Source organism: Triplophysa rosa, linkage group LG5 (assembly GCF_024868665.1).
Source record: "Triplophysa rosa linkage group LG5, Trosa_1v2, whole genome shotgun sequence".
In the NCBI taxonomy this organism is placed as follows: domain Eukaryota; kingdom Metazoa; phylum Chordata; class Actinopteri; order Cypriniformes; family Nemacheilidae; genus Triplophysa; species Triplophysa rosa.
The window spans coordinates 2,196,761-2,208,614 of record NC_079894.1 but is presented as its reverse complement, the minus strand read 5'-3'; the positions used below and the strand labels follow the sequence as shown (position 1 = coordinate 2,208,614).

At 38.1% G+C, this 11,854-nt stretch overlaps 1 protein-coding gene across 3 annotated transcripts in view; it reads right to left on the bottom strand.

The window, feature by feature from the left end:
• Window positions 1–2,468, bottom strand: part of pias4b (protein inhibitor of activated STAT, 4b) — a 14,261-nt gene extending 11,793 nt beyond the window's left edge. For 2 of the 3 annotated variants that reach the window (XM_057333067.1, XM_057333069.1), the window contains exons 1-5: window positions 2,323–2,468; window positions 1,505–1,865; window positions 1,097–1,181; window positions 228–266; window positions 1–43 (exon numbers count right to left, since the gene is read on the bottom strand). The exon at window positions 1–43 is cut by the window's left edge and continues 48 nt beyond it. In XM_057333067.1, the coding sequence (XP_057189050.1) occupies window positions 1–43; window positions 228–266; window positions 1,097–1,181; window positions 1,505–1,865; window positions 2,323–2,349 (555 nt within the window). In that variant the 5' untranslated portion in view covers window positions 2,350–2,468. The remainder of the gene's footprint in view (window positions 44–227; window positions 267–1,096; window positions 1,182–1,504; window positions 1,866–2,322) is intronic. The other variant, XM_057333068.1, reaches the window with a different exon arrangement.
• Window positions 2,469–11,854: the final 9,386 nt, after the last annotated feature.

Here is an 11,854-nt window from a genome sequence, read left to right as displayed (position 1 = left end):
ATACTGATCCTCTTCAACACCGATACTCTCACTGTAACAAATCCTGAAAGACACATTTATATCTGGAACATCCTGGGTATTATAAAGGTCTCTAAACAAAACATCATGAGGTAATAAGAGATAAAAACACTATTACTAATACTCAGCAAGAGACTTTAATATTTTCATTTTTAAAACACACTTTAACTGACAGTAAAAGTTTCTCAAAGAAAAAAGTAGAGTTTCACCTGAGCACCACCTGAACAGGCATCGATCCAGACGGAGATCTTCGGAGGAAGCCAAGCAATTCAGAATCAATCCATTCAATAAAATCCTCCAAAGACACAAAAACCCAGCAGCAGCCCAGCAAAGTCAAATAACCCGTTCATTCATTACCGTGTCCCGTTTTTGAGAGAAATGTTAAAAACGCTCGTTTGTAAGATTAATGAAAGAAGCATAGATTTACTTTTTTAATTACCAAAAATATTACCAGCATAACAACTGAAAAGTTAAAGTCCCAGTGAAATGGGACAATGGCAATTTTTTCATGAAACATTGCAACGTTTATTGTAAATAGTTTACCAATGTGAGTCATTCTCTTTTTTAAATTCGTGTGCCCTCATAATCTTCAGTTAAAATCTGAAAATGCACTTCCGCCCTGAAATGACAAACCATCTTAAATGACGTATGTTAGACGGCTTGGGCGGAGCCTCCGTTAACTCCTCCCCTTCAACTGTCAGTCTGCTGCCAGTTCCGTTTCAAAACGCAACGGCTGTTTTATACATCCAATCGAATCACAGAAAAAAACGAACGCCACGCCCACTATTTTTCTCATTCGAAAAATGCCTTTACACGCAGTCGGAAATGCGTTAAAATAGGGAAGTAAAAACGATCGCAACTTCTGGTTCACGGGGACTTTAAGAACGTTCTAAACAGACGCAAAGAAATATGACCGGCGTCCCCACGATCAACGTCACAAATGTGCTTAAATTCGACCGTGACCTAGTAACAGCTTATTCGCATCATATTGACTTTTGAACCTCACTGAATGTAAAAAAAACGCTTTAGCATAAAGAACTAAAGACATGTTTCTACATCCCAAAACCAACAAACTCACTGAGCGTTCTGGATCTGAGCCTGCTGACTCGCACTGAGATGAAACCGAAAGTGTGAGTTCTGCAGGGGTCCACCGAACACGGGCACTGAATACACAACAATAACACAAACATGTAAACGGTACACACCAGTCAACATTTATGAACAAAAATCTATTATATAATCCACGAGAATGCAGATCCTGCTGTAAATAATGGTGTAAAAAATATACTGTATATATTATGCACATACATTGTTGACAAATAATATAGAAATAATGATAATATGGACAACATCATTTGAATGCAGTAAAGAGGCAGATATGACTCTGGCTCTAATAATAACTTATAAATGGTTACATTTATGAATTACGTTCTGCCAGATCATTCTGTGCATAATAACTTCATCTCATATGTACAGTATATCATACCTAGAGGTGTAGGGGGTAGAACGGTCTCTAGTGTCTGGTAGAAGGGCAGTTGAATCATCTGGTTTTCTGTAGAGACGGCCGTCAGTGATCCGGGTTTGCTGGCTGACACTCTCTCTGGCATGGAGATGGTTTCCACAGGACCGGGTGTGATGGGATTGGGCTTTGAGCTCCTGCGAGCATCTTTCGAGACCTGTCGGAGTTTGTGCAGCTCTTGGACGGCGAACAGCAGCTCGTAACTGCACTCGTTCTGCAGGAGATCCACGACTCTTTTCGTGAGATCTTTCTTCAGGCCACTTTTATTCCTGCCCATCCTGGAGAGCAGAGAGCGAAGCTCGGTCACCCGTAAAGCCTCCAGCATCCCCTGTGGTGAGACGAAAGACACTTTCTATCAACTATACACTGAAGGATGCAAATGAAATCTAGAGCACATCCGTGACACCTAATAGGGCATGTTTTTACATTGTATTGGGTAAGTTTTACACACTTTAATGATGCTTCAAAATGCAAATAGTCAACACGACACAAAAGAATCCAAAAGTCATATACAAAGAATAAAAAACACTGTTTTGGTCAACAGACATGTCATTCGGATTTTATATTGACCTGATATATCAAAAATGCTCCTATCCAGAGGACCCTTCATTCACAATGTTACCTCTTTAAAAAGCTACTTTTTCATCTTCATTTATGGTTTAATTGCGTTCAAACAAACAAACAAACAGTAACACATTCAATGGCAAGACCAACGTGTCATATAACGGTACTGCTTGTGTTTGATCTTCATGTTTACGTGAAACAAAACCCAATAAAATACTTGCCATGGCTTCCAGAACCTCAGTGGACATAATTATGGAAAATCAGCAAAAATATATATATTTAAAAAAGTGTTTACAATTAAATCTAGCTTAAATGAAACGACAACGGCTTGACGCGAACGTCATCAATCAAATCGAGTCCGTGTCACGTGACCGGGGAAGCCGCAGCAGGTGTGGTCACGTGTGTCCGGAGAAACCGATGGGACGAACTGAACTAAATGTTTTTTGATATTTTAACATTTACTGTTAAAATTCCACACGTAAATGAATTTATAACTGTTATTAAAACAATTCTGTAAGGAATATCGGAACTGAAAAGGTTTAACAAAATTAACAGCACGTCATTGTTGTCGTAAAATAGCCGTTTTTAGGATTTAGAAGTACAACCAAGGAGTTTATTGGAATAACAAATAAGTATATAAATTGCTTTATTCATATATAAATATAAATAATGAATAAACCCCGTTTAGCAAATCCTTGCTTTATAGTCTCAGATCACTAGAGGGCGTAATTCACCATAAATGTAAAGACTCAAAAATACATCACATTATGATCATATGAGCTTTTCAGACAAAGAAATGCGCCCTGCACTAGAAAGGAGATGCAATTTGAAAAGTTCCTTTTAGAAAATAATAGTATATTTTTACATAACTGGACTATAGGAATTTTCATATACACATACAAATAAACAAAAATAAAAACAGAGAAAACATAATATATAAAGAAAAATAAACGCAGCTGTCTGCACTTCACTGAGTTCACTATGACTAAAGATGTGCTGCATCCCGGGAGCACCCGGATGTTTTTCCAATTTCAAAGTCAGTTCTTTTTTTGAACACCAACATTTAGAGATTAAATCGTCTTTGACACAGATACAGTTCTAACCTCACAATGGATTTCATAATGAACACATCAGTCTCATGCCAGGCTGTGAGGTGTTTGTTCGAATCCAGCAGCAGAGGGAGTTGAAGATCCTTTTGGAAAACATCACCTGCACATTTCCAGGGGTTGTTTCCATGACGCCCAGAGTCTCTTGGGATGGCTGCGTGTCCATGGAAACGACTCTGTCCAGTGTAGTGGCCGGAGACTGTTGACCTTAGGAGGTGACCTTTGACCCGAGGGTCACTCAAGGGGTCGAGGGGTGAGCGGTGGCCAGAGGGCTGGGACAGTACTCTCACTGATTGGCTGTCCTTTCATCTGGCTCAACCTTCATCTAGACGATTAGAATATTGACCAATTTGCCAGGCATGTAAATTGCAGAGACCTCAGCACACACATTCTGTCACCAAAATTTCATTTCCAAAGGTTTGCCTTCCGAAAGCATCAGTGTTCGGATGTGTGGCTTGGTAATAGTTGCGTTTTTTGACCCGTAGTTTTAATGAATGGGAATTTAACATTCTTGTAAATGAAAACCATTTATTTTTTATTGCACAGATGTTTTCATCTTAATATAAATTCTCATCAGATATTTTTAATTGTCATATGGTGTATTTTGTATACAGTAAACATTAAATGCAATGAATAGAATGTTTAATCAGCCATTTAAAGCAATGCAACAAATTCTTGTTTTTTTCTCATTTTTCAGTCGTTGCAGCATGTGCCGGAGTTTGCTCATAGCTTTGCTCGCCAAACTATCTGTTTTCAGTGATTGGGTTTAAAATGGCACCAGGAGGGGTTTCTATGTCACCGTGGATAGTAAAAGACACGTGATCAAAAGCTAGTTCCTCCCGATAATTTATGCCCTGCAGCAGATGGCTTGTCAATATCAATATATTAATTTAAAAGCAGTGTCGGATCAAGACGGCCATGTGTTAGAGTCCTGGGGATGAGATGGGGGGATACAAGGGCAAAGAAAGAGGAGACATTTCTCCAGACTACGAAATAAAGAATCTGCTGTAGTTAAAATGAAAATGAAAAGAGCATCATGGGATGGCGCGGGTCATGATCAAACAGAATACTAGAAACGTTTACCGTCCTAGTTTTCACCAAAGCGGAGCAACATCAGGTTCTGGAAGTGAACATCAGGTTAATTCTGTTTTCTAGGATTAGATCTCGAGCACGTGAGATTTATTGGGAAGCACTCCGTTATTTAAAAAGCAGGTAAACGCCGCCTGAACTCTCTTGACCTTCTCTCCTCGGACGCCATAAAACATTTCTGATGTGTGACAGATCATAAACGCCACGTCCGGCTCGATAGCGGTCGGTTGTGTAACATCTCTCCTGGAGAATTGAAAACAAACCGTTCACCTTTGACCTCGCTCACGTCTAACCCCTGAACCTCTCGGAGGCTGAAAGTCACACAACAACCGAGCAGCAAACCCTCCTGAGAAGCGATTGATTTCTTCAAGAGTCTCTTTAGATCGACCTTCTTCTCTTTGAATGTTTGTAAAAGAACAACAAGAAGGCCGGAGTGATGTATCCACAATCATCTTGACGACAACGACGCTGAAGACATAACTGAGAAATCTCACATCACATCGCATTCAATCAAACCTGAAGCTCCTGACGTCAAACATACATTATTGTTTTGCATGTCCGTAAATATTTCTGCTTGCTTAAGTGCCCTTATAGATTTGATTATGGTGATCGGAGCAATGGGACACGAGAGGTGACCTCATCTGACCTCTGACCCCTGACATATGGCAGGAAGTGCACTAAAATGTGATTCGTGAAATTCGTCCTGACGTACTTTTGCACATGGAAAAAGCTCCTGACAAAACACATCTTACATTTGAATCTTTATAATCTAAACACTTCCACCACATTTTGTTATCCAAGAATCACAATAAACTCACTACAACTATTTGAGATAACACAAATGTAACTATGGGAATTATGTTGTGAAAATTGGTGTCACGATTTTATATTCGAGCATCTTCAAAGAAGCCTTTTGCTTAAAATTTCTATTCAAATTTGAATAAGCATCTTCTTAAAGTCTCACCTTGGCCCGAGTATTCTTATCATCATTCCGTCGTCCATTTCAAAAACAATTCTTAAATGTACTTTTTATTTCTAATAACAGACATTATGTTTTTCTCTGGACACAATTTATTTTAAACAATCAGACATTCTCAGATTAAAAGATGTTTAAGATGCATAAAAAACATTTCCGTCAAGTCACCTTAAATGTATGAATAAATAGAATTGATAATGTTTATGTGAACATTTTAAAATAATAGTAAACTTATCAACACGTGTATTTTGTATGTACTGATGTGTCGACCTAGATTAATATGCGGAAACTATCCGAAGTTCTACTAATTTGAAAGCTATGAAAACTGTATTTCTGTATTCATCCTTTGTGTCTTCTTAAGATGTAATTTTATTACCTTATATTTTGTTAACGCTGGCAAGTCTGTATGTTTTTGTTTATTTATTATTGTGGTTAATTATAAGTGTAATACTTGAAAATGAATAATAACAAAAACAAATAAAAAAACCTGGCCCATCTTTTTGCTGCTTTTCTTAATGATTCAAAGTCATCTATTTAAAAAACATCTTAACTACTTTTTTTAATTAAAAACTGAAAATGTGCTCATTACTTTTTTCTCAATTTAATATTTTAAAGAGCATTTTTAAAGAGTAAATATTACAATGTGTGTAAAGTTGCTGTGTGTGAATGTAAGCAGTCTGCCGAGTTGTAAAGCCGAAAGTGAACGAATAAGAAAGTTATTGGCTTGGGGAAAAAAGTCGACTCTGAATCACGCGTCATCTGTCGTTCTCATTTCAGTTCCGGGTCGGATTTGCGTCACTCCCTGTAATGCCCGCCTACTTTGCGACGCTGCACGCGGTAGACCAATCACAGCAGACTAGACCAACTGACCAATCAGATCATGGTAGGCTGACAGAAAGGAGGGGATCAGACAGATGAATCGCCGAACGAATCATTTGAGAGTCAGTCAAGAAGTAAAATAATAAGAACTGCCTATTGTTAGAAGAGGAAAGTGTTTTTACACCGTGTATGTATGTTAACTTGTTTGTTGGACACTCCATGAACCAAAGTAGGACCTTAAAAATCACAAATGATTTACTCTATAAGTGCTATATTAGCGCTAACCTGACCTTTAAAGGTCTTCATGGTGTATTTGCGGCGAGATTTGGAGGCGTTCACACGTGTCATCGAGGAAAAGAACAGTGAAAACAAAACCCGCAGGCCTAATAACAGAGCACATTTTTAGCACCTAAGTCAAGGATATGGATCAATACTCATAAGAATGGCTTTTATGGCAGCTCAGACCCGTAAGAGCTCTCCAATCACTTTCTCAACTATCATCCAGCCTTTCTAACGCGTCTGATTGCACGCGCAGAACTGCAGCCGCAGGCAGACACAACATCCAGTTTACTGCAAATACAGAATCTTTATGGGTCAGGGGGTATTTGTAAATAATATTTAAGGAATATGCATTTCACCCAAAAATCTGTCATCATTTATTCTCTCTCACATATTTTTAGATCTTTATGTGACTCTTTTTGGGAACACTTTACATTAAGGTTCCCTTTCTAAAGCATTTGTAAATGTGTTCATTAATAAGTCATTTACAAATACAGTTATAACTGCGTAAATAAAAAGGGGGATTCTAACGAAATACCTGCCAAATAGTGAGCCATTTTTAACTCACATGTTATAAATGCTTAATAAATGTATTTATTCATTATTTATTTGCAAAATAGGCTGTCAGACTGGAGACTGTAGGGTTTTATGTTGGTTTTTCTTATTATTGTATTTCATAAATGGTTCACATGAATCCACTATATTAAGGCACACTTTCATGGTTTGCTAACATTTATAACTCTTAACATTTTTTTTCAAGTTTGGTGTTTTGAAGTTGTGAATGAATACTTCACAGGCATCCACTTTTCTTTAAAGTGCACATTCATGGGCTGTCAATACTTCTAAATGTGTGATTCACATCAGAGATATAGACTTTTGAGCAAGCATTCTGTTTCTACAATAAATAATAAATAAATGTTTTCTGGTTTTGATTAACTACTGGAAGTAATTAAATCACTAATAAAACATCGTAAACAAACAAGTTTACAACAACCTTTGTGCATTTAGTGTTAAAAAGTGATGAAAAGTTTGATGGATTTATCTTGGTAAGCAAGAAAAAACTGCTTTGGATAAGCATCATGATCTGAAGGCATTCTGGAGGGCACCGATAAATAATGAATAAATACTTTGGATAAATAATCAGATAAATAAATAATAAATTCATTTATTAAGCATTTATAACATGTGGGTTAAAATGGCTCACTATTTGGCAGGTATTTCGTTAGAATATAATGCATTTGTAAATGACATTCATCGTTAATGAACACATTAACAAATGCTTTATGAAGGGAACCTTAATGTAAAGTGTTACCCTATTTTTGTACAGTGGAACACAAAATAAGATATTTTGAGAAATGTCTCAGTGGTTTTGTGTTCACACAATGGAAGTCAATGGAGTTCAGTGCTGTTTGATTATCAACATTCTTTAAAATATCTCCTGTCGTGTTCTGAAGAAGAAAGAAACTCACACCGGTTTGACATGACGTGAGGATGAAGACATGATGAGATTTTTTATTTTTAGGTAAACTTGCCTTTTAAAAATCATGTGGATTCTTGCTGCTAAAGCAGTTTGTCGACGTGTGACAGCAAATGCATATCAAAGACATGACGCTCAAATCAGCCTAGCAACCGCGTAGCAACGCCTGGTGATTATCACATGTACAAATCCAGTACTCAAATCGCTTTCTGTGTGTCTCTTCTGTCAGATCCAGCTGGAAATCGGTTTTTGGTTTACGTTCGTTCTAATTCTGAGGATTATTTGTCATCTCCTGAGTAAAGGATTTTTAAAAGTCAACCTGCAGCCCCCTCTCTCTCTCTCTCTCTCTCAATCCCCCTGATGCTCCTCGGCGCTGATCAATAAAGTATTGATCAACTCTCTCTATCGCTGGCCAACCAGACTAATCACCCAAACACAAGCTCAACACTCTCACTCTCATACTGTAAAACAAAATAACACGCATTTCATCATCTGTGTTATATTCATTCTCTCTTTTCTCTCTCGTTTTCATGCCTGTTCTGTGTCTGCACGTCTGTCATCATCTTCATCCCATCATGAATGGCGTTTAAGACGTAACAGTGATGTGACCGCACCGGCGTCTGAGATTCTGTTTTGTAAAGCACAATTTTCATCTTGAGAATAAACGACACGCTTTCCTCGCACTGTATCTCCAGCGTTTGCTGTTCTCTCTTTGTTCCCTCACAAAATCAATATGCCTGTGGAAAAAATGAGCCTGTCACATTTCTCCTCTGGTTATGACTGGATTCAGGTGCAGGCGACTCGAGGCGAGATAGAACGGGGACAGCTTTCAAACCAAAAATACACTTTCCTTCATTTCTGAATGAGATTTTCTGATATTAGGCATGTGGGTCATTGCTATTATGCAGGAAGATTCCTTTGAATAAAACACACGATTTTCTTTCTGCGTGGTCAAGCCAAGACACATAAACTGTATTAATTCCAACCTGATTTTTTACATCATGTCAGAAGTCCTTGTATGGAATATAATAAAATACATACAACGGAAGTGGTAGGCTATATGAGACCAGTTTGTTTTTATTGCACTTGCGCTTTTTGTTGTCCTTATGTTGTTCCAATTGCTTCCATTGTTTCCCTCATCTGTAAGTCGCTTTGGATAAAAGCGTCTGCTAAATGTAAATGGAAGTCAATGGGGAACGATGTTGTTTGATTATCAACATTCTTCAAAATATCTTCTTTGGCGTTCCACAATATTTCATTTGATTAATTTATGTCATGATGTTGTACTTGAAGTTTCGTTACCAAAGGGTTTTTCATGTGCTCGAGCACACTTCAATAAAGCTCTTCTGATTATAATTTGTGCTGTTACACTTGAATTACACTTAAGTATACTTGACTTACCGACGGAAAATATTTGGTTTTGTACTGACTTATCATCTTAAACCAACATTGAGGCATTTCAAGTATATTTGGCTTGTGGTTGTGTTTATCCTTTTGATTTAGAAGTGTATTAAATGCCTTTGTCACTATACTTTCAACAGTAGTTTACATTTACATTTAGTCATTTGTAAGTGCTTTTATCCAAAACGACTTACAAATGAGGTAAACGATAGAAGCAATTGGAACAATGTAAGGACAACAAAAAGCATACGTGCAATAAAACTGGTCGCACAAAGCCTACCACAGCATAAAGATCTAAGTTAGTATTTTTATTTCTTTTTTGTATATTTTGTATAAAAGTATACTTTCACGGAAAAAAATGCTACAAGTATTGATCTAGTAAATTATCAGTATGCATTCACTAAAAATGGTTGTGTACTCAAAGTTTTCTATTGTAAAAGCAAACTTTTAAAATTAAAAACTGGTCCGGTCCTGAGAAATGCTGAAATAGAAAACACTTACAAATATAGGCTACTACTAACAGATTGATATTTGTATATTTATTACATTAAAATATACTTGTTTTAAAGGTAACCTTATTTACAAGGTAAAGACAATTCTATTAAACTCTATTAACTTTTGTTCTATAACTAATGTGATTCTGATAGACTCGCAACACCCATCTGCCACTCTCTACTCTTGTCCGCTCCCATTGGCCAGCTGCTCTCGCCGCTGTTTCATGAACGCTTCTGATTGGCTCGCGGACCTCGACATGTTATCATCCGGATCAATGAATCCCGGTGGTGAAAGGCGGCAGTGATTGTGTTTGGTCTGATTACACGCGGCTCGTTTCTGTCAAGAAGAGATAAGAGCCAGCACATCATTTCTCGCTCTGACTGACCCGATCAAATCTGCCCCGGGCCCTCAGTGGACACCGAGTGACCCCGCTGGACGGCCTTCAGCTTTTAACATTCACCTGCTTACAGCCAGACCGCAGAGGTCATTCGAAAGCTGGCCTGTACTGTCAAACTCACGATGAGTGAAAAAACAATTGCTGCGTCCCAATTCGCATACTATCCGACCTAAATAGTATTCGAAAATAGAATTAGTATGTCCCAAATCATAGTATGCTGAAATGAGTATTCTCAAAGTACCCGGATGGTCTATACAGTTTACGGTGAAAATTCGAAGTGTGAATCCATCCATGGACACTTAACGGCTGATATTACCCACAACTCACCGCGAGAGGGCGGAGTTTACTGACGCTACACTGCATTAATCAAATTAGATAAAAGATGCTTCGCTAAATTAATAAATGTAAGCATCCAGTAAACCATACATACAAAATAATAAATGAATAAATACTTAAATGCAAGGAAGAGCTGTATTTTGATGTTCGTGACAGTTAAGGATAACAGTGTCGTCTAGGCAACAACGGCCACTTCCGTCTCGCGTTAGTATGACCCAGTGCGTGCATACAGTTTTGCTACGCACTAAAATGTATATACTTTTCCATAACAAAAACAGAACATACTTTAAGGGCATAGTATAAGTAGGCGAATTGGGACGCAGCATAGCCTATGTGTTCTTTACAGAAAATGAATCTAAACGTGAAGTCATTTCGGTGCCAGTCAACATGGCGGATGGGAGAAGGATTTCTGCTGTGAAATATATGATTCATTAGTTTTTCCGCAACAACTTAATTGCCTTGTCTCGCCGTTAAATTAGTACACATATTGACAACTGTTGTACCGAATTTCGACTCAACTTGATAGTTTGACTCCCCTACTTCTGATTGGTTCATTCACTGAGGATGCTGCTTTGTGATTGGTCCCTATCTCTAACGCCCGCCCCCACACCTAATCCTAACCTTCGTAGGGGAAAACAGGAAATCATAATCTCACTGGGAATCAGAAGCACTCGAACACAACCAGCTCGGAATCATGACATCAGAAATAGTGGAAATATCAAATTTCCGAGAGCACGTGAAGGCAGTGAATCACCCAATAAAAACAATGAACGCACTTCTGTTTCCCATCGGTCAGTCGGACAGATAGCCCCGCCCCAAACTCACACCATTGGTTGAACTAAAGTTATGTCAGGCAGGTCAGGATGCAAGGTTTTGAAAGTGTCATCTACATTTAAATTGATGTTGGAACATTGAAATGTGCTTTCTCTTGGAATTTTACAACATGAGAACAGAAAGACGGACAGACCGCAACTGTACCAAATGTCAATTGAGTATAATGCGAGCGGGAATGATGAAAAGACCGAAGCTCTACACACGTAAAGATGAATCACAGTTCTCTCATTCTGGATAAAAACACGCTGAGCACACCAGAGATGTTCATTTCACTCCGTTTCCATAGAGATTCCTGATATTTTTGACACTCTCGCCTGTCAAAATGAGAGCAGAATGAATGAAGAGAAATGTGGCATTCAGTGCTACTGTAACAGAACACACATCAGACGCCCAGCTATAAAAAAACAGAGCTGACTGCAAACAAATAAAAGATCGATATTCATTATCAATATGCTCTGCACAGGCACAACACACGTGTGCGCGCGAGAGCATTTTCATATGTTCATCTGAGCAAACAATAGGAAATACATCTCAAATTCACGTT